Here is a 27,039-nt window from a genome sequence, read left to right on the forward strand (position 1 = left end):
CTCTCTATCTCTCTCACCATCTTCCTCGACCTCTCTCTCCCCGTCTCTCTTCTTCTGCGGCTCCAGACGAAAGGTCCCGTCACAAAGGCCCTCCAGGACGCAGAGGGGTCTCACGTCGCATGAGAGGCCAAGCCGGGCAGCCTGAATTCGAGGGCTATTGAGGAGGAGTCATGGGCCAATGGGAGCTCAGGAACCACCAGCCTCAATGGGAGCGAGGGAGGGAGGGAGGGAGGGAGGGAGGGAGGGAGGGAGGGAGGGAGGGAGGGAGGGAGGGAGGGAGGGAGGGAGGGAGGGAGGGAGGGAGGGAGGGAGGGAGGGAGGGAGGGAGGGAGGGAGGGAGGGAGGGAGGGAGGGAGGGAGGGGAAAATAGCTCACATTCAGCCAACAACAGAGACGAGGTCAATGCGTTTATCTCGTTTCATGTTAAATGTGGAGAGAGACAATTGAAGGTCATGTGATTTCGAGATTTGCGGATGACATGGCGACATCAAAGTGGAGTATGTTTCTGTAAATGTCAGACCATCGTTCAGATTCCCCTCATATCCGGGGGTCGAGGGAGAGAAATGACAGGCGACACAGTGGCTTCTTTAAAGACAGCAACGGCTTCACGAGCGCCAGGTCAATCTCAGCTCACTTGCGTTGAAAGGTTTACAGTTTCAACGGTTGCTGTCCTGTATTTTCTCTCAATTGTCTGTAACGCGGGTGGTGGTGTTGATGGTTGGGTTATTGAATGTCCCCCTCTTCCTCATTGATCTTAAACTTACAGGATATTGAACTTCAGGCGCCTAAAGCAGGCTGTCAATATTGTGGATACGAACAGTGAGGCTACCGCTGGGGCTGTCATGGAAACAGTGTGGCGGGGTGCAGAGAGAGAGGGAGGAAATACAGATAGAGAGTAGAGTCAGAGAAGGAGACAGGAGAGAGAGAGAGAAAGAGAGAGAGAGAACAGAGGCAGGCACAGCAGCACAGGGAGAGGCAGGGGGGAGGGGGGAGAAAGTGTGGGTGTGTGTGTGTGTACTTGTGTGTGCGGGTGGGCACGGAGGGGAGGGGGCTTTATCTCTGGTAACTATATCCACAGGTGTGGTCAGCACTGCCATCACTTGGGTAGGCCCTTCTCTCTATGTCCAGCCATTGCTTCTTCAAACACTGGACGATTGGTTTTGTGTTCACCGTAAGCAATAGTACCCCTGGGTCCCTCTCGCTCTCCTCCTCTCTATGTCTCTTTCTCAGATGACCTAACAATGCTCTGTCATATGCCGTTAACCAGTATCTGAAGCCATAATGAGAGGCCCATCCTACATGCCAATCCCTTTGTTGGTGTCTACAGACAGCGGAAGCTTTCCGTGTCTCATCTTTCATTGGCTGACATCTCCTCTGTTGTCGCCTCTTCTCCCTTGTCTACAGTGGCTTCTCAGGGCACTCGGCTGCCATTGAGAGGTATTGATCCTCAACTCTTGTTTTGACGCTGTGAAAAAGCCACGGCGAAGTCTCTCTCTGTCTGCCGCTTCAGTCCCCTTCCTTTCAGCAGCTGGAGTTGGACTGCTGTTCCCTCCCTCCCTCTCTCCCTCCTTCCTTCCCCCTCCCCTTCTCTCTCTTCTCTGTCTGCCAGTGTCTGTCTTTGTCTGTCTATTTTCTTCCACTCCTTTCCTTCTCTCCCCACTCCTCTCTCCTCTCTCTCCTCTCTCCAGCCATCAGAAGGGCCGGTGCTAGCTGGAAGCCTGCCTCTCTTCTATTATCTTGCAAGCCAAGAGGGGAGGAAACCCTCTTGCTGATGCAGCCTCTTCCATGTCAACAGGTTGTTTACGCCAAACCGCAGGCAGGCTCAGTCACACACCACTGCACCCCCAACACACACACACACGCACGCACACGCGCACACGCACACAAAACGAAAGGAAGACCGCGCACGTTCCCACAACACACACACAGCCCCACAAATTCACACACGCGCGCACACACGCACACACAGAGTGGTTGAGCTGGAGAAAAAGACACATTGTAGCCAGCTACCCTGAGATAAAGGTGGTCAAACAAGTGAAACGTCAATTCTGCATCAATTGAACCTAATCTGTCTTAATGTATGCTAATGTATGCACCGGGATAACAAGACGGATCACCCCAGAAGCATGTCATTGTGTTTGGTCCTGCCCCCCGGATTAGAGGAAAAGTCTCCGGTGGGCTTTTATGGTGAGAATCCCGGTTGTACACCCAACCCCTTCAGTCACCTGTCAGAATGTCTGCTTGGTTAGGGTCAATACCAGCCTTGCATGTTTTTACTGAGGGTTAGATTATCCTTGTTGTTGTACGGAGTTATGTGGATAAGCATATAGCATATACTGTCCACACTTAAGTCCTGTCCAGCTGTTACTGTTACAGTAATCCGTTCTTGATCCCTCTGGTTAGGGTATAGCCTTGCATGCATACCTACATGAAGCTTGCATCCTGTATAGGATGCCTATAGTTAGGCCTACACATGAGCTGTATTTCCCACATTTTCAGTTTACAAATATCTATATCTACCTTTCCCAAATTGTCACCACGAATGCACCTTTGGTTGTCTCAACGTTCACTTTGCTATCATTAGACCAAGGTCTGGACTGGGACTGAAAAACGGCCCGGGACTTTGAAACGCAGACCGGCCCAAGACCGTATATTATTAGTATTATATATATATTTGCATTATGCCGCGGCCGTTGGACCGGCCGTGCGGGAAGTATTCCGACGGCCAGTCCGACCCTGATTAGACCTAGTAAGTGTCCACACACACCGGGTTTCCCCTCCCCGCTGCGTTTCTTTGAGTAGTGGGCGGTGCGCACATCCTATTTCGCGCTTGTGAGCACAGCGCGTGAGACAGCCAGTCCGTTCGGAACGGAGCGCGGACGCCAGGTCGAGACAGGAGCTCCCGCCGCAGTGTCGGAATGAGGCGAGGGTAGAATCTTTACGCACGAGGGTTGCACACAATATAAAACGCTTTTTATTTTTCTTTAGCTGATTTTTCTATTGGGTTTGTGCCGAGACTGAAGAATATGAAGGCGTCTATGAGAAGATTGAACCTATTGGTCGCCCAGACTCTGATATTATGTCAAATAGGTAAGGGAAAAGGTTAATGGTATTTCTGTTAATAGCCTATGTTTTATGTCCAACGAACACTTATCACATATTGCATATCCTTGTGAGAGCTTCACGTGACAGTGTATGCACCTGTTAAGAATATTGTTTAGGCTTGAAATGCATCTGTATTGCAGCCTGTCATATTATTTGTCTCAAATGCCTATTATTTTACGGTGGTCGATCGCATATTTATAGCATGGGGACTTTCAAAACATTTACCTTTGAACTTGTAATTCTTAATACTACCACGTAGGTACGGATACAGTAACCCGGTCTTCACAGCACATTCCCCTGAGACATTTTAAGTGGAGGATATGTCATCCTATAATATCACTTAACCATAAACCTCGAATTGAAAAGACAGAAGAAATCCCAGAAGCACATCTCCACTTAACTTTTGGTGTCTGATTTGGAGTTGATTACTGATTTGGATCTGGAGTGATATGTAACAAAAGATTAACGTATAACTCAGACATTCTCTCTACAGACCACACAGAGTGGACATGAGAGCAATGGTTGTTCAGCACAGGATTGGCATTTGGAGATCCCATTTAAAGATTCCTTTTAATGGAAGGCGAAAGCTTTAGTATTGATTCATTCAATTCTCCATAAGGTTATCATGTTTCCCCTATCTCTTTCCTGGTGGACAAGGAACATGTCACTAAGGCCAGTTTGTTTAATGTGATTGAGCTGGCCAAGATTTCTTGATTCTGAAAGAGCTACGTGTTTTGATACACAGATACACACGAGGGCGTTAATCGCCATCCACAACTATTTTATCCTATTTTCTCAGGCCAAGTGATTTGTTATGTGTCCTTTAAGCCAAAGGATGGGCCGTTTTGCTGGGCTGTTGGGAAAAATCCATTGGAGGGAAATGAACAAGCCCATCTCCAGCCATCTGTTCCTCAATATGCCAAGCCAGAATTCGTTAGCCGACACAGTCATACAAACACTCACAGACAACACACATGCATACTGTACATGCACACAAACTCTAAAAAACACACGAAAGCACACCGACGTGCTGAAAACACATGCATAAATACACACACACAACACATGTGCACACATACATGCACATAGACAGCACCTCTCTTGTACACTGAAGTACATCAGAGCATATTATTATTATTATTTATTTACGTTAAAGATGCCCATGTTTTTGCTTCAGAGTGCCAGTTTACATAGTCTGCCTGTTTGAGACCTATCACAACATAACTACCATAACATATGCTTTAGAACTCCGTATTATCTCAGTATATACACACTACTCTATGGTATGACTACACTAGCTGCTGTGTGTGTGTTGATGTGTGTGTGTTTGTATGTGTGTGTGTGTGAGCGTGTGTGTGTGTGTGTGAGTGTGTGTGTTGAGGAAGCTGGCACAGGACGTGTGCCCGGCTATTGTTGCTCACCAATTGATTGTATGGCCAGCAGCAGTGTGAGTTTGCACTGTGATATCTGTGTGTGTGTGTGTGTGCACGGTCACCCATGTTTCTTTCCATCAGCCGAGGCATCGCAGCAGACTCAGCTCATTCCCACTTCTCACCGAAAGATCAGTCGAGTTCAGCTCTCAAGTTGACTTGCCGCGTCCCCCAGTGAGCTGTGTGGAAGTCCCTGCCACACACGACAGTAGAGGGGCCGTATCCAGGGGCAGGATTGACTGATCGATCCCGCACCATTTTCCCCTCAGTGTGGGGCTGTCATGTCGACAGCAGGTACCTGAAGGGTTCTCCTTTTGAAGACACAGTCAACCCATTCAAGTAAACCCAGGCTGAAAGATGGCTCATTGTACATGTGTAGACTCAACGCGCATTGTCCATCTCTCGCGTTATCTGCGAAAGGACAGACTCGGGAGCAGGTTGTTATCCAGTGCCGCTCAGCCGTGCGGCAGTCCAGCTGGCGATTCCATCGCCACAAGAAAGCTTTTATCGCTGGTGCGTGGCTGGCAGACCGTTAACACCAATACATGGTTCACGACTCGTCCTTTGTGAGCTCGAAAAAGATCCTTTGCGAGTACCTGACGTTAACTGCTCCACATAGGCTTGTTTCGCTGCTGAACACTGTGTCGCTACATTCGTAGACAATATCATTCAATAGATGTTTGGCACAAGGGCTTTATTTTCTTTGTGAAAATCCAAAATGGAAACCGAAGACCTCGGCTGCGGTGGTGCACTCTAAGAGCACATATTGCTACAGGGAAACTCAACGTACGTACTTCAAAAGGGAGCTTTAAATGGACACTAAGCTATGTAGGTTATTTAGGACCCTGAAATTAAGTGAAAGCATTACAAACAACACGTTTATATTGTAATGAACCTCACAAGAACAATACTAGGCTACCTTTTGTACACCCAGACGTGTTGTCTATCTGTTGGTTTGATCACTGACCCCTGACCCCGAGGGGATTGTCGTGTGTCAGATCAAGTACACATGACATGATGTCATCACGTGTATCATCGATTATGTAACGAGGAGAGTCCCCTCTGGGATTTCCAATGATCAATGAGACTCCATTGGACCAATAGGACTGGTTCGCACAAGCTCATCTCTCCATCAAATGAGTTGGTGTCAATTCTAGTCACCAGGCCCCCGATTGTAAAGTTGGCAGCGTTGGATTGTAGTTCCTCGACAAATCGACAAAACATATGAGGCATTCTCTCAGTTGAGTCAGCATAGGGGTAGTTCCACTTCCGTTTTTTGGTGTTTGAGTAACGAACTACGAAGAACAAAACGAGGATGAAATATACGCAAGTTCATAATACACACCAAGAATTTGTGTCTGTTGGAGGGGAGTCAGGAGAAAGCTGAACTCCGAGATGTCAGTGTTTTTGGGGGCCACGGTCTCTGTCACTCAAACCTCCCAGTGGACCCACCGACGACTGGATACCACTCATTTTCCTTGCTTTCTTTTCATATCCATGTTTGCACTTATTCCTGTTGCTGCTGTGCCAGTTTTGTCCATGCTCCAGAAGGACTCGGCAGATGACAAATTCAACACATGTAGATCCCCACGCTTTCTCAGCATAAAGACCGGGCTAAAAGACAAAAATCAATATCCGTAACCATGGTAACGGGCGCTGTGGGCTGCAGAAACTCGGTGTTTCCTCCTCGCTTCTCAAACAGCCTCCATGTATCCCATTCCGTAACGTACCGTCTACAGTATCATATCAAACCTTACCAAACATATGTTACATAGAGATTTATTATTGTTGGACGTGTGACTAATTTCCATCTGACTCGAATCCATCGAGAGCAGATGTGTGTCAGGGGATTGAGAACGATTGTAAAGTAGCAACTGCCAGATCTTCATCCAGTTCTCCTCCCCAGCCTCTCCTCCCCTCCCTTCCCCTCTCTCTCCCACAGAGCCTTCCTCTCTCCCTGCCCGCTCCTGGACCTCCCAGCCCTGCCTTGCTCCAGTCCTTAACAGCCTGGCCAACCCTGCCTCTCAGGCAGGTGCTGGTACTCACCTGGCCAACTTTGACCCGGTCCTCTTCAGCTTCTGGCTCCCTGGTGACTTGGTTCTCTCTCGCTCTCTCTCGCTCTCTCTCTCTCTCTCTCTCTATCTCTCTCTCTCTCTCTCTCTCTCTCTCTCTCTCTCTCTCTCTCTCTCTCTCACCCTGTTCCTCTCTCTTTCTTCCTGGTCCTCTCTGTCTCTCTCTCTTTCTCTCTGTCTCTCTCTCTGGTCCTCTGTCTTTCTATGTCCCTCTCCCTGGTCCTCTCTCTGTCTCTCTCCCTCCTCTCTCCGCTGCACATCGGAGCCTCTCTTCCTCTTTCCCTTGCTTCCCCGGCTCCTCAGTTTCCTTGCCGTCTGACTCTGTGGCCAGCAGCAGAGGCGGTGTCTGTCTGCCCTCAATTGAGGTCCTCTCTGTCAGTCCTCCGTAGGAGAGCCCTCCATCTGCCAGAACCAGCTTTCAGCCAGCCAGCCTGCACACATGTTCCCCAGTCACAGTCACATGATCCCCCCCATACCACAGACACAGTTACCCCCCATACCACAAGCACAGTCAAATTCCCCATCCTCACACCATAGCTAACAGGCCGGGCTAGCCGCTCTATTTTCTGCAATGCTGCTAACGTCTTGCTACACCCCCCTCTCTCACACACACACACACACACTCACACAGAGCAGAACGCACACGCCCGTCCCATGGCCGCAAGTCGGTCTCAGCCTTCACGGGAACGGGAATCTCGTTAGAGAGATTTGCGGAAGTCTGTCTCCTTGGCTTCGCCTGCCATCAAAGCATTGTTGGTAGCCAACTCCTCGATGTTGAGCGAGTTTGGGTCGTCGATTCCTCGGCCTGCCTCGAGAAGCCGATGTTTGGTCGTGGTTGCTCAGTGGGTCTGTTTCCTTCTCAGCTTTGGCCCGGTCTATTCTGAAGCTCTTTATTCATAAGCCCAGTCTCTGTACAAATCCACTTTGACTCGGTCTCTGAGGTAGGGTGATATAGTTATTAAGAGTGGGAGCTAAATCAGGGACTGCGATTGGAGCATATTGTCTGGTCGCGCATCCAGGGCTTTGAAGCTCTCTACCATCCAATCCCCATATGTCTTTCTTCATATTGGGATGTAACTCTGCATTATTAATGGAGACCGAGGGGGGGGGGGGATTCTTGTCTCTGGCGATACTCCAATGACGGTCTACGGATTATGCTCTTGTTAACATACCGGGTAGAGTTAACGAAGGCTGGCACCCCCCCAACCCCTCCCCCCCCCCGCCCTCCTTCTGAAAAACTCCTAAATCTTCCTCAGCCAAGCGGAGTGTAAATGTTTAGAGAGTAGGGATAGAGAGGGAGTGGGGGAGTAGAGAAGGGAGGGAGACGGATGGAGGGAGGGGGGAGAGAGAGGAGCGGGAGGGCAGTGGAACTAAAAGGCTATAGCTCTCATCTGTCTCTCTCGCTCTCTCTCCCTCCCTCTCTCTCTCTCTCCAGCTCGCTCGCCCTCTTGACTCCAGGAAGCCGTTCTGGAGTTACATCGGCCGACAATAGCGGCGTTTGTCCGCGAAAGGGACCGTCACAAAAGGCACTGTTGTTTAAAAGGGTTGGCTGAGGAGATGGGGAGACTGTGAGAGGGCTAGCGACCAGTTTGGCCGGGAGATTATGTGGGAATCGAGCACGCACCGGGGCGGGTGGACAGAGAGTGCGGTGAGGTGATAGCGAGGGGAGAGATACCAACCGCGGCGGCGAGAACGCTCCAGTTTGGAGAAGAGCAGACACGTTGTGGATGTGAGGAATTTGGGATTTGTCATTTTTTTCCACGGGCGTGATAGGACACAGAGAGAAGGGGGACTCTTGTCGCAGTGGGGGAGGTGCGGGGTGGGGGGTGTCAGGGCCTTAGTCAGTGATCAGTGGTTTCATGCTGAAAGTTTCAGGGGGCGGGGGGTTGGGGGTTGGGGGTGGGGGGTGGGGTCAAACGGAAGGTGCAGGCCTGACTGGGGTGTCCATGGCGATGGGAGAGGCGACGGAGGAAGTCGGAGGAAGTCGGGGTGGCCAGACGCCACAAGAGCCTCTGCTGTTGTCAAGGAGCCGGCCCTGACGCCTGCCGCATGCTGATTGGTGGGGGGGGGACGACGACCTGGGACGCATCTCGATAGGGCGAGGTGGCTCCCTGCCCCGGCCCCACGGCTCACAGTCCCAATAGGACTCCAATCCCTTCCCTCAGCACTGCTCGCAGTGACAGCTGCAGTACTGGGTATCTGCACACGGGGGGGGGGGGGGGGGGGGGGAGAGGCGTTTTGAGATGCATCGCTGCTGGCTAACATCCCAGTGCTCTGAATTTGGGCAGATGGAAATGGTGTATCTCACTGCACTCTCTGGAAAAGTAGACCAATGGGTCAACACACACACACACAGACACTCAGAGGCAAAGACAAACGCCCCACATAACTCAAACGGATCACCAATCCCACACGCTCAAGTGGACGGATAAACACACTACTTTACAGTAACTGTGTGTACGCACGCTCGCAGCATGAAATAAAGGAGTTGTGGGTTGCTGTTCCGTCAAGCACACACAGGTCCCCGGAGGGCGGGTAAGTGCTGCAGTCCCATGTCTGCACACTGCTCCGTACCTGTCTGGCTCCCAGCACAAAGGACACGCTGGAGCTTTGAAGAAGCTCACTCCTTCATCTCCTCTCAGCGATCCGGAGTTCTCGCGGTCCTCAGGGGGTCTCTCTCTTTCTCCCCCCCCCCCGCCTCTCTCTCTCTTTCCCCCTCCTCTCTCTCTCTCTCTCTCTCTCTCTGTCTCTCTCACCCTCTTTCTCCCTCCTCTCTCTCTCTCTCTCTCTCTCTCTCTCTCTCTCTCTCTCTCTCTCTCTCTCTCTCTCTCTCTCTCTCTCTCTTTCTCCCCCTCCTCTCTCTCTCTCTCTCTCTCTCTCTCTCTCTCTCTCTCTCTCCCTCTCCCTCTCCCTCTCTTCCTCCTTGTTTATTTATGAGTCCTTCTTGGGAGGCAGCCTGCTTTAAGCTGGATGCTGACTGAAGTTGAGGCTGAAAGCCGAACGTATTTTGTTATTTTAGGCCATCCCTCACAAGGGAAGTCCCAGGCCAGAAGCAGACTTCCCTCCAGGGGCTTTGTTTGTGCAAGTGTAACTTTTTGGAGTTTTATGTTTAGAAAAACAGAAAGTGGTCTTTCGCCACACAGATCTTAAAGCAGGGGGTTAATAAAAATAGAGGCTGCAACTTAAAGTACAATTCTGGAGAAGAACCATCTGGAACACAAACCAACAATCTTTGCGTTCTGGGTAGAATTATTTAACCAAGTGAAGGTTCTAGTGAAAACCGTTTGGAGGTTTTACCAGGACCCCCCCTCCCCCCCACGCACCCACATTTTTTAAGGGCTTTCCCTACAATGACCAAAAAAAACAAAAAAAACATTGTGAAAAAACATAGATCTCTAAACCCCCTACTACCATCATCCACCTGCCCACTCTCAACCGCCCCCTCCTCGTGAGACGGACGGTCTCTCCAGTGGACTCCATCAAAGCACACACCGGCGTGTTCCGCCACCGTCCAGCCCCGTGAAGAAAATGGCCCGGTCTTGCTCACAGAGCAGTGTGACGAGACACACATAACAGAGTCTGGTGATTCATGAGCACAGCTCCCCGAACCAGCCTTTATCCTCCTCTGGGCTTTTACCACCTCCACCTCCCCCCCTCCCGCGAAGTGGAAGCAATATATAAAAGACACGTCTACGATAGCTCAGAGCAGAATGAAACCCCAATAGATCTCCCGCTCGATAGATCTGTTGACGGGGGAAATGTCACGGCAGGGAAAACGAGGCCGAGGAGGACCTCGACATGGAGCCATAACGACACGGAGGCCAGAACAGTCACCTCAGTCCAGACCGTGTCAGAGCCGTCTGTCTGCCTGTCCAGCTGCTTGTCCTCAATGGGGTTTAACCCCCAGCTGTTCCTCCTGTATAACCACCTCCTAGAATAGGGCCCCAACTTCTCACGGTGTACCACGTGTCCCCCGGCCCCCGGCCCCCCCCCTAACCCCAGGCCAACAGCTGGAGCGGAGCACATTCCTCCGGCCACCCCAGTCCATAGTCCTCCTTCTGACCCGTGAGGAGGGTAACACAGATCTACGGTTTGGAGGTCCCTCTAGAAAAACGTGGGATTTGAGTTTCTTTTCAACCCGTCGTCCAATTTGGAGCTCAACCTGCGCGGTCTACGTTTGGCTATAGGGTTCCATTGCAAGTATGTGTGTAGTAAAACACAACCCCAGCCCCCCCCCCTCTCCAGGGAACAAATGCACTTATTCACACGCCTGTCAGTCACAACAGCTGAGAGTGGGGAGGGACTGTTGAGATGTGTGTGTTGCCGTGTGTCTGTGTGTGTGTGTTGACGTGTGTGTCTGTGTGTGTGCCGACGTGTGTGTGTGTTTGTCTCCGCGTTCAACAGGTGGTGCGACGTCACTTTGCCGTGATCAAACACCGCTCGCAGCCGGCAGAGGCCCCAACTTCGGCTCCACTCCGACAGCGACGGAGACAGTCTCTCGGTGCTCCGCATTCTTGCATGGACAGCAGCCACTCAAAGGGCCTCCTCGAGTTCCCCCTCGGTGCCCAAAACATTCCCCCCCCCCCCCCCACACTTTCACTTTCACCGAGCATGACCCGTGGCCTTGCAGTTTTCTTCAGCGAGAGCTGCTTCCATCAATGCTGCATCCCCGAGTGCCTCCTTGTGTCGCATTGATTGGTCGTAAACATCGACCGGAAAAAGAATAGGACGATTGTGGAGTTTTCCCTCTCACGGGCTTGTGGCGTGTCTGGGACGTTTGAGAGCCTGTTCGGGACGGCCCTTCTAGAACGTGTGAAGGTGAGCTTCGCGACCCGGCGAACACAGGGTGTGTTTCCCCCAGGGCTGGCGCGCCAGGGAGAGCAGAGGGAGAGGAAAGAGAAAGAAAATGGAAGACAAAAAAAGAGTGAGAGAATCCTTCCTTCCTGTGCCCGAGTCCACCTCTCCTAGGGGGGTATCTAGTCCTCCCTGCCCTGTTTGTTTCTCTTTCCTTCTTCTGGACTACGCGCACACTCACGGGGCTTTCCCCAGTGTGTTTCCCTACATTAACAGAGCAGTGGGTCCGCGTTCTGAACCCACGGTGGTTTTCTGGGTATCGTAGTCTTGTGGTGATTGTCGGTTAAGCCGAGAAAGAGGCCTTTAAGTTCTGTTCTGGCTGGCCTTGATTTACAGCATACACTTTTGATCCACTGCTGTGTAACAATTGGTCAAAGGAATTAAAACGTGCTTGACAGCAATTGTGGTGCATTTGGTTTGCCTTAAAGTTGCCTCTTACCAGGGTACAATGGTTTCATCGTATTGGACAATCTCCAGTCAACCAATTATTTGAGTATATAAATTAAGTATTTGACAGTATTTGCTAATAGTAATTGCCCCAGGCCTTGTCTGGTCTGAGGAGGTTGGACAGTGTCACAGTACTGTGTTGCAATGGATAAACAATGCACGCAAAAGATAGGAGCTCTTGGTTTATCCATGGTGTCTACATTGGATCCCCTCATATTAGTTCCAGTGTTAACTTTCAGCTCTCGGTGTGAAAGAGAAGAATGCGAGGAAATGGAGTGAAGGAGAGAGAGAGAGAGAGAGAGAGAGAGAGAGAGAGAGAGAGAGAGAGAGAGAGAGAGAGAGAGAGAGGGAAAGAGTGGAGAGTGGAAGGACTGAAGGAACAAGCCAAGGGATGGCAGTGTCGATAATGGCTTCATTAACATCACACTGGGTGGGATTTTAATCTAATTTGCTCCTGGCCTCCTCGCTGACACACAGGAAACCTGGAGCGGGGCCAGAACCCATGGCGTTCAGACGAGTCTGTCACACGGGAGGGGGGGGGGGGGGGGGGGGGGGGGTGTCGGGGCCAGAGGCACAGGGACACAGTTGTGGCGAATGTGTCCCCGTGAATGACAGTGGGACTCACTGTGAAGGAAGGCATGTGTTGCTTGAGTTCAAAGGGGACATTTACCCTATTTACCCTATCACCTACTGTGTGTGTTCATCCTAGCCTCTCTCGGGGCCTCCCCGAGATTAGATTCATGGAGAGCACCTGTCAGAAAATGGTCTGAAATCTGAAAAGATCTTTTGATGAATACCAGAGGTGTACTGTATTGAGGCTCTGTTGAAATCACTCCCTAGCATCCCTTGCCTGCTTTAAGTTTGTTGGGTTACCAAGTGAACTTCAAGTTTCTAGTTGGTCGTAGTAGGACTGACTCATCTGCCATCTCGCCAACCCTCCTCCTCTTCCCTTCTTCAGGGTCATTCCTTCTCTCCAGGTAGCTCGTGGGCAGAGGGTGGAGGAGTGGGGTGGAGGGAGGGGGGGGGAGGTCAGGTCGCATCCCCAGAGCCCTGGCAGGAAGTGAGGTGTGAAAGAGAGAACACGCCACCTGACACTGATTCCTAATATCCTTCACTGGCACTCACCTCTCTCTCTGTCTCTCTCTTTCCCTCTCTCTCTCTCTCTCTTTCTCTCTCTCTCTCTCTCTCTCTCTCTCTCTCTCTCTCTCACTCTCTCTCTCTCTCTCACTCTCTCTCTCTCTCTCTCTCTCTCTCTCTCTCTCTCTCTTTCCCTCTCTACCTCTCTCTATCTCTCTCTTTCCCTCTCTACCTCTCTATCTCTTTCCCTCTCTACCTCTCTCTCTCTCTTTCCCTCTCTCTCTCTCTCTCTCTCTCTCTCTCTCTCTCTCTCTCTCTCTCTCTGAGACCGGCAGTCATTAGCACAGCGAGAAAGCCTGCTATCCGTTACCCAGCACAGAGGCTTCTATTATCCCTGGTCATTAAAGGCAAGACGGGAGGGAGGAGATGGAGAGGTGTGGGTGGAAGGGGGTGGGGGGGCAGATTAACTGGTGACTGCCAAGATAACTGACTTGGGTTCGGATCGTCAGGTTACCATCCTGTTGGGGTGTGCAGGTCGAAGAGCCTCCAGGTGAAATGGCCTGTTGGATGACACCTGTGAGTGAAGTCTTCATCTCTTAAATATAGAGGATTGTTTCCGTAGAGGTATGTAGGAAGGTTTCTGTGTGTGTGTGTGTGTGTGTGTGTGTGTGCGTGTGTGTGTGTGTGCGTGTGGATGAGAGATGGATCGAGACCCAAGGGGAGTGAGAGAAGGAGTGAGAGACAGAGAGCATAGATGTGCGAATGGTGGGCTATCGTGCAGGTGTGTGCACTGTCAACGTGTGTTAGACGTTTTATACACACCCGCCCACACACACACACACGCACGCACGTACACACTTGCACTGCTCATTTCCTCCAGTAATTACCCCGGCCCTTCTGAACTTGTCGGAAACAAAATCCCACTGCCTCTCACTCTCTCCCTCCCTCCCTCTCTCTCTCTCTCTCTCTCTCTCTCTCTCTCTCTCTCTCTCTCTCTCTCTCTCTCTCTCTCTCTCTCTCGCTCTCTCCCCCCAAACATCTGTACACCCTCTACTGTCCCAGTTGGGAGATAATTGACTGTGGCTGTGGGCGGGTGGGCATGGGAAGACACATCCTAAACTCTTCAAGGGAGAATGGATGATGATGGTGTTAGAGGCAGCAGTCTTCATCACATTCTCATGACGGGCCTTGTTTACTGAGCGCCCAGCCACAGGAAGGAGCCGTGGATGAGACTGTCACCATTAAGGAAGAGTGTGAAAAGTGAAACAGGTGCTTTCATCAGTCAACGCCCGCGCGTCCACAACAGAGGCGGAGGGCGAGGCGGAGGGCGAGGCGGAGGGCGAGGCGGAGGGCGAGGCGGAGGGCGAGGCGGAGGGCGAGGCGGAGGGCGAGGCGGAGGGCAAGCTAGGCGGTGTCCTGCCTCCACTCCTTTTCTCTAGCTTCTGCTCTCCGTCTCTTTCAGTCTCTGTCTTTGGCCTCTACAGCCTTGTCTACTTCTACTTTGTTCTATTGCGATGTTCTACTTTCTCACTCTCTCTCTCTCCCTTTCTCTTTGGTGCTCTTCCTTGCTATCTGTCTTCCTCTCTGTATCTCCTTCTCTCTCTCTCTCTTGCTCTCTCTCTCTCTCTCTTGCTCTCTCTCTTGCGCTCTCTCTCTCTGGCTCTCTATCTGTCTCTCTCTCTCTCTCTTTCCTTCCGTGAATGTTTCTTTGTCCCTCCAGAAGATGGATTGAACTTGAGACACTCAACGAATGGCAGGCTATTCCATCTCCGGCCTGAACAACTAAGTGGTTGTAATGTTTCTGTTGACGTGAGCGGGGAACGAGAGAGAAAGCCTGTCGTTCATCACACGCAAGGTCACCAAGCAGTCGATGCTCAAGTCCCTGTCGCACCGGGAGAATGTGTTTCACTTTGCGAGACTGATGTTGTCGTTCTCCCTTTTGCTCTCTTTCTCTCCCTCTCTCGTTTGTTGAATGTATAACGACTGTAAAGCCATCTGATTTGTCGTCGCAAGGACACGCAAGGAACCAGCGGGCTAATGCATCACCCTCCCTATCTCTCCCTCTGTCTCCACAGTGGCTGCTGAAGACCAATACTTCAGAGGCCAACGGAGATTCACGCAGGACATCGAATGGTCCTACACAGGTAGGCGCCCTACTGTCTATTCCTCCTCAGTTCTCATCGTAGTCAGGCCCGATAGGAGCATATGGTTAGCAGCATTAGCATTTGTGCTAGCATTAGCGTAGCATCAGCATGAGCATATTAACTCAGAGCTGCTGGGGGTATGGTAAGTTCCTGAAAGGTGTGGTAGGGGTGGTGGATGTCTTTTATTCCCGTGCTAGGAGAGTGAAGGGATTATGAGTCTTGATTAGTGCTTAGGTTAAGGCCCTAAAGTGAGTGTGTGCGCTTTCATTGGGATTGGATTTACTTAAGTGGTCCTGGATAAAGAGATTGTATAGTGGTTGGTTATGGTGGTAGAGTAAAGTCAGCCTGTCGTTTTGATGAAATGCAGGATTTAAGCAGCATTTTATACACTTTTGGAAGTCATGAGCCAAAAGGGATTCATCCATGATTCATTTTGTGTCCTCCAAGCGTCTTAAATTAAATGTAGTCCATATTGTTTCTCTGAGGCATACATTTTCTCCACTAGAAATCTGCTTTACAGTCAAGAATCATGAAAAATCTGCCTCACATGGAAATTAAAATGCAAATTCCGCCTCTGTCTCTCTCTCTATCTCCCTCATATGCAAGACGTTTGCAAAAAATGATTATGCCTCCCAATTTCCACTCAAGCGCAGCCAAAGTTCAGGGTGGCGTCACAACAAACAGAAATGAGGGAGGCCAGTGCTAGGCTTGGGGGTCGGTGAGTGGGGCTCGAGGGGTCCGGGTGGGGTGGGTGGGTGCGTCAAGGAAGAGGAATGGAGCACGGGAGGCGGGGGAAGGGGGGGTGGGACTGTTTGTCCACGCTGAGAGGGTATGTGTGTGTAACCGAAGCCATTCCAAGGGGGCTTGTTTTTCCGACCCCGCTGCGACCGCGACGCGGTAAGCGTCTGTTTGGGGTGCGCTGAGCCGAGCGTAAGAGAATTACCATGTGAAAGAGTACCCATGACGACGGTGAGCCGCACAGGCCGCGCTTGCAGGAAAACGGGACGAAGAGGGCCGGAGAATGAAAGTAAAGGGAGCAGAGGAAGACGGTAAAAAAAGACAGTGGATGTGTGTGGGGGGGGGGGGAGGGGGAGGGGGAGGGGGAGGGGGAGGGGGAGGGGGAGGGGGAGGGGGAGGGGGAGGGGGAGGGGGAGGGGGAGGGGGAGGGGGAGGGGGAGGGGGAGGGGGAGGGGGAGGGGGAGGAAAAAGGAGTGTGAAGCGAAAGAGGGAAAATGAGTCGAATGAGGGCCTTCACGCCAGGGACAGAGAAAGGAAGAGAGAAAAGAAAGTGAGGGAGAGGAGAAGGGTGAGAGAGAGAGAGAGAGAGAGAGAGAGAGAGAGAGAGAGAGAGAGAGAGCGAGAGCGAGAGAGAGATGGTTCCAATTAGGCGATCATCCCTAATTTATCACATTTTTTGCTCAGGGATGCTCTCCAGTTGGATAGTACTTCAAAACAGAGCTTCCTTTGTCTGATTGTACTCAGGTCTGGAAATACTATCAAGACATTTAGATCAAAAAGGTCGGGAACACTAAAGATAACTTAAAGAGAGAGTGAGAGAGATTTGCCCTCCCAGCCTATCTTCTTAAAACTCCCTTCCCCCTTCTTAGATAACACACATCTAATTCCTGCACAGACGTATATGCATGTACAGTGTCGCAATTACAACACAGATGGTCGTTGTTGTACGTGTTGGTCTGTGCGTGCATGCCAGCGTAATGTACTGGATATCAGATGTGCAAAGTGGACACAGTAAAAAGATAATACCTTCCCCTCCCTTTACCCAATCCCCAGGAGGCCTCTGTGATCCCTGTGTCAAGTGATGCCCCCCCCCCAGGTCTCCATCTGCCATATTTGTTTACACGCGTATACATTGTGTGTGTGTGTGAGTGTGTTTGTAATCAGCACGCACCAATAACCCTAGGACCCTAGCCCAGACCACGCAAGGACAGACACATGCCGGGCACCTCGCAGCTCCAACAGAACAGCCCACTGCGTGTGTGTGTGTAAGTTTGGTCTTCTCATGGCTACAGGGCCTGTATGTCCCAATAGTGCCCTCATTCTCTCTGTCTGGGGTGCAACTCTTTTCTCCCACTTCTTTCTCCTCCTTTCCTCTCCTCTCCTCCTCCTCTCCTCTCCTCTCCCCCCTCCCCCTCCTCTCTTCTCCTCTCCTCTTCCCTCCCCTCTCCTCCTCTCCTCCTCCTCTCCTCTCCTCTCCCTCTTTCCCCTCCCCCCTCCTCTCTTCTCCTCTCCTCTTCCCTCCCCTCTCCTCCTCTCCTTTCCTCTCCTCTCCTCCTTTCCTCTCCTCTCCTCTTCCCTCCCCTCTCCTCCTCTCCTCCCCTCCTCTCCTCTCCTCCCCTCCTCTCCTCTCCTCCCCTCCTCTCCTCTCCTCTCCTCTCCTCTCCTCTCCTCTCCTCTCCTCTCCCCTCCCCTCCCCTCCCATCCCCTCCCCTCCCCTCCCCTCCCCTCCTCTCCTCTCCTCTCCTCTCCTCTCCCCTCCCCTCCCCTCCCCTCCCCTCCCCTCCCCTCCCCTCCCCTTTTTTTCCCTTTCCTCTCCCCTCCCCCTCATTTATCCTCCTCTTCTATCCTCTCCTATACCCTACCTTCCTCTCCCACCTCCCTCATCTGCTCTCCCCTCCCAACAGAAAGCGAAATGAGAGCAGAGACTCCCCCAGTGTGTGTTGGCGTGCACGTGCATATGTGTGCCTGCACCTGTGCGTGTTTGCACGTGTGTGTGTGTGTGTGTGTGTGTGTGCTATGAACCACCACGTCACTGGCAGTTGGCTTAGTCATCCTGTACTCCAGGCTCCAGACGCGTCTTCTGCTCCAGTTGTTGTTCTCTCCTGGGGGGGGCCACGCAGGGCTGATGAGGTGCTAACCGGGAAATGGTGTTCATCCCCCATCTCTCTCTCTCTCTCTCTCTCTCTCTCTCTCTCTCTCTCTCTCTCTGTCTCTCTCTCTCTTTCTCTCTCAGGGATGAGGACTGGGCAGGTGTACGCCCCCACACACACCCCTCCCAAGTGCTTGGAGCTGGGTTTATGTGTTTGGGTTAGGGGTAGAGCTGTTCAGGACAGGGTTGGGCTTATGTTTTGGGGCTGGGGCTAGGGCTGGGGCTGGGGCTGGGGCTGGGGCTGGGGCTGGGGCTGGGGCTGGGGCTGGGGCTGGGGCTGGGGCTGGGGCTGGGGCTGGGGCTGGGGCTAGGGCTAGGGCTGGGTTTGGGGCTTGGGCTGGGGTTGGGGCTGAATTTGGGGCTGAGGCGAGTCTGTCTTCTCTGCGTAGACTAGCCATCGCCATCATAACTCTAAATCAAAGACTGAGACAGACAGGTTACACACACACATGCATAATACATTCATACGCTCTCAGCTTCCCTCCACACAGAATTTGTGCAGCCGACCACTGAATACCAATAAGATGGAGACTCAATCTCAGTCGCCACAGAAACAACTAGATTTCTCTGAGTGACAGCATTCCTTTTTAGCCCGTTACGTAATATGGCTCCAATTTCAAACTCCCTTGATTTGACGAACTACCTTTGCAGACAAAGAGATAGGATAGATATGTCTGAACAAAACTACTATACTCATGATTTGTTGAGCTCTATTAAGCAGCTCTACATTGAGTACAAACTGCTCTCTGTCTGTGTGTGGGAGGATGGGACTGCAGGGTAACGTTGGTGATTCTACACGTGCGTGTGCTCGCGTGTGCGTGTGCACTCAGGAACACAGAGCGGCGTGATTGCGGTGAGTGTGCGGACAACGGCGGAGAGAACGACTGGTCGTGGGGAGAGACCAGACAGTGCGTGAGTCAGAAATGAGTGTCTTTGTGCTCGGGGGATTCCCGCGGCGTCTCTGTTCGGGGAGACCCACTTAACTCCTCCTTTTCTCTGTTAAAAGCACAGTCTTTAGGTGGGATTGCTATTGTTTCCGCGTTGGTTGTACCCTAACCCTTTTAGTCCCCCCCCCCCCCGTTTACGGAAATCCGCACAGACGTCAAGTCTCAAGCGAGCGCAGTTCAAGGAGTTAAGAGGTCCACTTGGGCTTGAAGCTCATTAGTTAGCGTGTGTGGATATACTGTACGTCTGAGGAGATGGGAGAAACAAGTTGGTGCCTTGTTGCCATAGCAGCGCCTCGTCAGCGTGGCGGCGACGTGTCTTCGCTTCACGCGGGGACGCGGGGCCCAGATGTGGTCACTGAACCCGCTGACAGCCCCCCCCCCCTCCCCTCGCACCCCCTCCTCCCTCCACCACCACCATCACTCCACTGTGGAAGAGCGCGGGGGTAACTGGAGAAGGAGCGACGACTGTCTCGATACGCACATGCCGGTGTACGTCACCGCCCCCTACGCGCACGCGCGCGCATAAAGGTCACACGCATTTCACTCGACACCGGCACAAAATTCCATACGTGCCAACACACGTACTGTACACGCGCCGACGCGCACACGGGTGACACACGTGTGCTTGGAAGTCAGACAGACGCAAAACCAACAGAAAGGTGACCCAGAGAGACACACTGCTTCACACAGCGCTGTCACGCTTGCCGTTAATCTCAACAGAACACAATAGCGACAATTAAATTGAATCTCAAACTGGGATTGATTTGACCCGCCGACTCGCGTAGAAAATCACAGTCATGGCTGACAAACAAGGTTACCTCTCTCCTCTGAGGCTCCCGTTACCCACGATGCCTGAACCTTACTCTGATTGGATGATTAGTAACCAAATTAGATTGGCTTCCTCAAGAGTCTGTGATGCTGACCTTTGTAAATGTTGTATTTTAGGAGCACATGTGGTTCCGTCAGCCAATGTGTATTTCGATTTGTGTCATTGAGTAGGCGTTGATTCTTTGTACAGTATTGCAGTCTGAATATGTGAGTGAAACCCCCTACAATGCCATGGATTACACCTTGGTGTGACATGACGTGTGCTGTTATTGTTTTTGTGTTTGACCCTGATAAAAGCTAAATGAGTGCGGTTGGACAGAAGGACAGCGAGAGACAGCAAGGATAATAACAGGGACAAAAAAAAAATGCAGAGAAAGAGAGATTAAAAGAGAGAGAGAGAAGAGTATGACAGCAGGATTAAGAGTAATGACAGCCAGAGAGAGAGAGAGAGAGAGGGAGAGAGAGAGAGAGAGAGAGAGAGAGAGAGAGAGAGAGAGAGAGAGAGAGAGAGAGAGAGAGACAGAGAGAGAAAGAGAGAGAGAGAGAGAGAGAGAGAGAGAGAGAGAGAGAGAGAGAGAGAGAGAGAGAGAGAGAGAGAGAGACAGAGACAGAGAGACAGAGAGAGAAAGACGCAGAGAGAAAGACGCAGAGAGAAAGACGCAGAGAGAGAAAGAGATACAGAGAAAGACACAGAGAGAGACAAAGAGAGAGATGAATGTAATCATGAAGTAATTCCTCCTCAGTGTGGTCCTGTCATTAACATGCTAATGTGTCTCAGCTCAGACAAAAGCCAACCTAATTACACACCATAAAATATGGCCCAGAGACCTGCTCTCAAGAGTCCAGTCCATAATATCCCTGCACTGTTGTATACACCAGTGTCCTATTACTCATTAGCACATGGTGCGGTTTGAGCAATATTAAATAGGTATACACTTCACAGGAGTCACTGAAGTGGTTGCTAGTACCTAACGGTTTGTGTAAAAAAACACGACAGATATTTTAACTCAACGAGCAGCCATTTTTATGATCCCATATAAACCTTATAAACCTGTTACAGCAAGAGATTTATGTCTCGATGAAAGACCCTGAGAGAGTTGCCTTATAGTCCACTGTACAGTACAAACCTACAGCTCACAGTGGAATGATACATGTCACTATTTTTACAGGGTTTAAATGATGGTATTAGCAGAAGACCAAAATGGAGCCTTTTTTATAGGTATGAGACGTTTTGAAGGTATTGTGCTGTTCACGCATAGAAGGGAACCAAACTGTAGCCTGCATTCTGCATCCTCCCAAGTTGTAAGGCATCTCCCTCTCTAAACATGACGACGTTCCTGGCCCCCTTGTCCTCACATTCTCAGAGTCTCTAGTTCAGATTTGAGGTTTGTTTGTCATTCGCACAAATTAAGAATTCTCTTGATTGATGGTTTTGTTCCTCTCTGCAGTTTCTTGTCAGTCCTCATCATGTTCCAAATCTTCATTCTAAAAAGATCAATCAAAACGGTGATACTATAAGCTCCCTTCCACTCGCTCCACAGGGCTACCATATCCTGAAACATACAGCTTTGGTATTTGTATTGGTGTTCTTGAAGTATCTGTCAGTTTATGGTTAACATACTGGTGAGACCATCTGCCTTTCTAGAACTCTCTGGACTCTTCATAGGATTAGCTCATCATACAGTAAGAGGATATAACACAGGATGGCTGGGAAGCCTGTGCGTGTGTGTGTGGTGTGTGTGTGTGTGTGTGTAATGGTGTTTGTGTGAGTGTAATGGTGTGTGTATGGAAGTACCTGTCCAATCATGTGTGACCATCATTCTGTCAGACCATCTGCCTCGTTAACGAACTCTTCGCTCATCCACCCCTCCTCCTCTCTATTCCTCCTCCCAGGACTCAACACGATGACCAGGATGGGTGTGTATGTATGGAGTGTGTGTGTGTGTGTGTGCAGTGGTGGCAATGCTTGGTGTACAGGGTTGTAAGAGGGTAAAGATTCTTCTGCTGGATGATTAAATAACAAATAAATTGTCTGGCAATAAAATGGGTAGCTCTAGGACGACTGCTTGAAGCTGATTTTGTGACTGTGCGTTGGTTTCGCAGCAAATAACCATGTGTGAGAGAATGTTTTCCCCCTCAACTCTAGCTAACTGACTCTTGAGAACGTACGGTTGTTTTCCTCAGAGAGAAATACAGTATGAATGGATATCCCTGCAGGCTGGTTGTGCAAGCCTACATTGCATGCTTTGAATTCTTAATCACTTTTCCACTGGCGTGTGCTGAATTATTTGATTTGATTTAATAAGCCTTATTTATGTTTCATTTGAGTTGAAAAGTTCACCTGCTCTAGATGTTGAGCAGGAAACTACTTGACAGGGAGATGTTTACTCACTCAGGGACGTTAAACCAGGCACACTGGGGTAAGAAGTACCCATGGTGCAACAGCCCCCGGCAGTCACCTGTGGACATCGATGCCACCTTTACTCAGGCCCGGGCGCAGTTCCAGGGTCTTCGCCTGGAAGGCTGGGAGAAGGAAACCTTAGAGACCACCACCATCAGGAACGATGGGAAGACAGGTACATCTGACCCCCCACACACACACACAAACACACACACACACGCACACACTCATGCCCATACAACCCCACACACTCAAACGCACACACACACACACATGCCCACACAGTCACCAGTTGTTCCAAAATTCCCCGACTCATCCCTGCTACATACACTTCAGATCAATGTAAACAGGCTCGGAAACCAATTTGAGTTGACTAAGTGAGTGTATTATCACTCCCTGGGTTTATTTGGGTCCCTTGTGCAACTCGACGTGCACGGCTGTCTAAGCTACTTTGGTGTGGCCTAAAGCTGGGTCATCGCACCTCCCGTCTGGGTCATTTAAGTCCTAATTTGCAGCCAGACTGATGAATAGCTGAAGACATGCTGCTCTGAATCAGGGCTCTGTAAGTCACAAGACAATACGATCAAGGACAAAAGGCAAGATCCCAGCCTTGGTATTGTATTCGGAAGTGTTACGTATCTGGAAGAGAGTGAGATAGAATGGAGGGATGGTTGCTGAGGAAGAGGGGGAGAGAGTGAGGACGGGGGTGATCTATGAAAGTCTTTCGAAATAGACAGACTGGGGAGGAGAGGTGGATGAAACAGTTTGTCCTTCAGAGGAGATGAGTGCCCCCGTGTCTGGGACATCTTCTTCCAATATCAATCTCCGTCTCCAAAGGCCGACAGGAAATGCAACGAGATAATAATCAGACGGTTGACGTCATATTGTATTAAGGTGTTCAACATTCATGCGAGTGTCTGTGCAGGGTGGGGGTGGTGGGGGGTGAAGGGTAGGGGGCCTAAGGCGTGATTCTGAAAGCAAAGTCTCGATGAATGTTTCAAGAATCTAACTTTTTCTACTCATAACCACATTAACGTGTGTGTGTGTGTGTGTACAGTGGTGCTGGGCATTGAGGGGGAGTACTACGTGAGTGGAGGGGGACTGAGGTCCAGGTTCCGAGTGGGCCACATCACGTTCCACTGGGGCCGCTGCAACAGCTCCTCAGACGGGTCGGAGCACAGCCTCAACGGACGCAAGTTCCCCCTGGAGGTACGGAGCCCCACCCGTCGACCAATCAGACGAGCCGCTCCATCACTCAGTCAGCCATATCAACCAATCAAACGATTGCTGTAACCAATGAACTCGTTGTGGTCGTTTTTTTTATGGAGTGCTTTTGAACTCATGCTTGAAGTTCAATCGCCGGTTACTGAATTATATTTATCCAGAAAGGTTCATCTTAAATGTGGGGTTCGAAGTTTCGGTAGCAATTCTGTATTACTTAATTTCCCCCAGAAGGGCATTTATCTATTGTTTGATCTTTCTGTTGCAAACGCTGCATTTGATTTAACTGACTCAATCGTTTCTGTATTGAACCATTTAGCTAGCATTATTAAAATAATTGGGTGTGTCAAAGTGTCACTTTGAGCCTTTTATCCACTCCATGAATACATATTTTTGAGAAAAAACGCCACCCACAACTTTTCACTAAAAAGCTTCTTTTTTTTTTTTACTTGAAGGGCTAAGGCAGAAATTGGGGTGCTTTGTCACACTTAAACAACACGTAAAAGCACATTTAATGCATACATAATACATGCTTTTTTCCTGTCTGTTGTGATAATGGAAGCCCTGCACCACCCACCTCTATGTCACTCTTTTTCGTTCTCTACCTCCCTCCCCCCTCCCCCCTCTCTTCCTCTCTCTCTCTCTCTCTCTCTCTCTCTTTCTCTCTATCTATCTCCCTCTCTTCCTCTCTCTCTCTCTCTCTCTCTCTCTCTCTCCTCTCTATCTCTCGCTCTCCCTCTCGCTCTCCCTCTCTCTCTCTCTCTCTCTCTCTTCCTATCTATCTCTCCCTCTCCCTCTCCCTCTCCCTCTCCCTCTCCCTCTCCCTCTCCCTCTCCCTCTCCCTCTCCCTCTCCCTCTCCCTCTCCCTCTCTCTCCCTCCCTCCCTCCCTCCCTATCTCTCTCCCTCTCTCCCTCCCTCTCTCACTCCCACAGATGCAGATATACTGCTATGAGTCAGAGCTCCATAAGTCAATAGAGGACGCGATCAGGGATGGAGGCAGGATCACAGCCTTGGCTGTCCTGTTTGAGGTAACAAACCTTCAATTTAGTCCCGTTTTTTTACGCATAAAACATTGAGTGACGCAACACTACGGTTTGGGCAATATGGTTCTGCTTCACAAAAGCTCCCTGTCCAGAGAATGCCAAATTGAGACTTTTGACTTCACTCCCACACAATATCCATCCTCCATCCTGACAGAGAGTAAAGACCTCAAGTCAAGGTGGGGGTGCTGGATGCAGCCAGAAAAAATGAAAGTCATATGCGTGATAAAAAAACACACTTGTCTCACCGCATGGTCAGATATATAAAAGAGTATCCCTCAACAGTTAATCAGTGTTTGATTGATCTATCCTAGTGCAATCAAACTAATAGGCTTCTCACTACAAATTCCAGGAAGACTCAATACTAACTGAATACGAAACTAATAGTGGAGTTTGTCCTTGTTTTCCTTGAGGGCTTAGGTTGGCTGAAGGGCAGTTCTATTGGCATCAGTGAAGCCGTCTGTGACATTGCTTGTAAAAGGGCAAAACAAATACATTTTTATTTGACTTGATTTCTTTTCAACTATGATTTAGTCCGGTTGAGTACAATGAAGTAAAAATTCCCATGTCCCAGGCCAGTCTAAACGACAACGAGAACTACAACACCATCATCGAGGGAGTGAACATCGTGAGCAGATTCGGTATGTCCTCTAGCTTTCCAGCACCCGAACGGAACAAAGTCTTGTTAAAAATGAAAACAAATCATTATGATTGATCTTTGGTAGCACTTTGTACTCATTTGAAGTCATGTCGACATGACGTCGGGTCAAAGTTCGATGAAGACCAATGTGTGACGTCTTGTTGTGTGTGTGAAGGTAAGAGCAGTTCTGTGGAGCCGTTTTCTCCGCTGGCCCTGTTGCCCGACGCCACAGATCAATACTACACCTACAATGGCTCCCTCACCTCCCCACCCTGCAGCGAGACCGTGGAGTGGATCCTATTCAAACGCACCGTGGCCATATCAGAGACTCAGGTGAGCGCAGTACACACACACAGACACACACATACACTCCCGAGTGCATGAGCTGTACAGAAATAAATCCAGCTCCGCTGAAACACACACACACAGTACTTCTTGCTGTCACACACACACACACACATATACACACGACCCATATCTGAGTCAGATGGGTTAGGGTTAGAGTCTGTGTAACCGAAGGGGCCCCTGTCGTCCCACTCAGCCTGCCTTCTGCCTGCTCGGTTTCTCCTCATTAACAACAGACTGAGCGGCACTCATTGAAGGCAGCCGGGCCTGAAAGGCTGTGTTTGATTGATGTAGGTCAAATGGTTCAGCTGGTGATTTCTGCATTTCAGCACGGCACATCTCCAGTGCGAGTTAAGATGTAAAAGTGTGCGAGTTGCGCCTCAGGATGAAATCTTTTGCTTAATGATGATATATTATGTATAAGATGAGCTAGACGAGGATAAGGGTGTGCAGCTTGACTGTGAATTTTGTGTGTGCGTATGTAAAACGTGAGTGTGTGTGTATGTGTGTGTGTTAAACATGAGTGTGTGTGGGTGTGTGTGGAACCTGTGTGTAAACGTGTGTGTGTAGTGGAGTGTGTGTGTGTGTGTGTGAGAGAGAAAGGTACATGTGTGGCATGAGGTGGGCACCTCCCAGTGTCTCAAACACACCCCTGAATATAGCGTGGTGTTCCCTCTCTCCCTGCATCACTGACAGGGCTCTGACACCTTGTGCGTCAGACCAAACACACACACACACACGCATATAGGCACAGAAACACAGAACATCAATATTTGACAGCAACTGCGTTGGAACAGGAACTATAAGAAGCAGAGACTTTCCTTTTTCTGTCATCCTCTCTCACACTCTCTCTTCCTCGGAAACTTCTAGTCTGGCTCCACGCACTTTCAAGTCTCAGTTTAGCAGAGCAGAAGGAATTGCTATATATCATTTGGAAAGGGAAGTGTGCATGCCTCACCCCCTCCCCCCCCCCATGATCCGCTTTAAATCTGGGAGTTCATTTTTTTTCAACAGGAAGAGGGGGAGGGAAAGTAAACCCACAATACGTAACCAGATGAGTGGAAGTCTGTTCCCAGCCCACTGAACACATGAACTGATACACAGGATTTAACTTTTGCTGACATGATCTTCTCCCTCTGACACACACACCAATACACACACCAATACACACACGCACGCACTTGTCACGTAACTTTGTTTCTTTGGGTGAACTGCTCTGACGCGGCCTTTATGCACGTCGATGCCCTTGCTTTGCTTTCTCTGTCATCCTCTTTCCCCCTCTCCCTCAAATCTCTCTCTCTCTCGTTCCTCATCCCCCTCCGTCTACCCTCCCTCTCCCCCCCCCCCCAGCTGGAGGTGTTCTGCGAGGTGATGACCATGGAGCAGGCGGGCTACGTCATGCTGACTGACTACCTGCAGAACAACTACCGGGAGCAGCAGCCGCAGTTCAGCGGCCAGGTGTTCTCCTCCTACACCGGCGTCGAAGAGCTCCTCACACCCAGTACGTGTTTTACCCTACAACCTAGAACCTAGAACCTGCACCCTGAACCCTGTACCCCACACCCTGCACCCTATACCTACACCTTACACCCACACCCTA

General features: G+C 50.4%; 1 protein-coding gene across 1 annotated transcript in view; it reads left to right on the forward strand.

Moving 5' to 3' along the window:
- Window positions 1-2,873: 2,873 nt before the first annotated feature.
- ptprz1b (protein tyrosine phosphatase receptor type Z1b) overlaps window positions 2,874-27,039 on the forward strand; it is a 39,415-nt gene continuing 15,249 nt past the window's right edge. Inside the window, exons 1-8 of the mRNA XM_084701681.1 lie at window positions 2,874-3,090; window positions 15,061-15,129; window positions 22,188-22,367; window positions 23,250-23,401; window positions 24,347-24,442; window positions 25,029-25,095; window positions 25,270-25,427; window positions 26,790-26,940. Coding sequence (XP_084557807.1) covers window positions 3,027-3,090; window positions 15,061-15,129; window positions 22,188-22,367; window positions 23,250-23,401; window positions 24,347-24,442; window positions 25,029-25,095; window positions 25,270-25,427; window positions 26,790-26,940 — 937 coding nt within the window. The 5' untranslated portion in view covers window positions 2,874-3,026. The remainder of the gene's footprint in view (window positions 3,091-15,060; window positions 15,130-22,187; window positions 22,368-23,249; window positions 23,402-24,346; window positions 24,443-25,028; window positions 25,096-25,269; window positions 25,428-26,789; window positions 26,941-27,039) is intronic.

This window comes from Hypomesus nipponensis, chromosome 7 (genome assembly GCF_054491055.1).
Source record: "Hypomesus nipponensis isolate SF chromosome 7, ASM5449105v1, whole genome shotgun sequence".
Classification (NCBI taxonomy): domain Eukaryota; kingdom Metazoa; phylum Chordata; class Actinopteri; order Osmeriformes; family Osmeridae; genus Hypomesus; species Hypomesus nipponensis.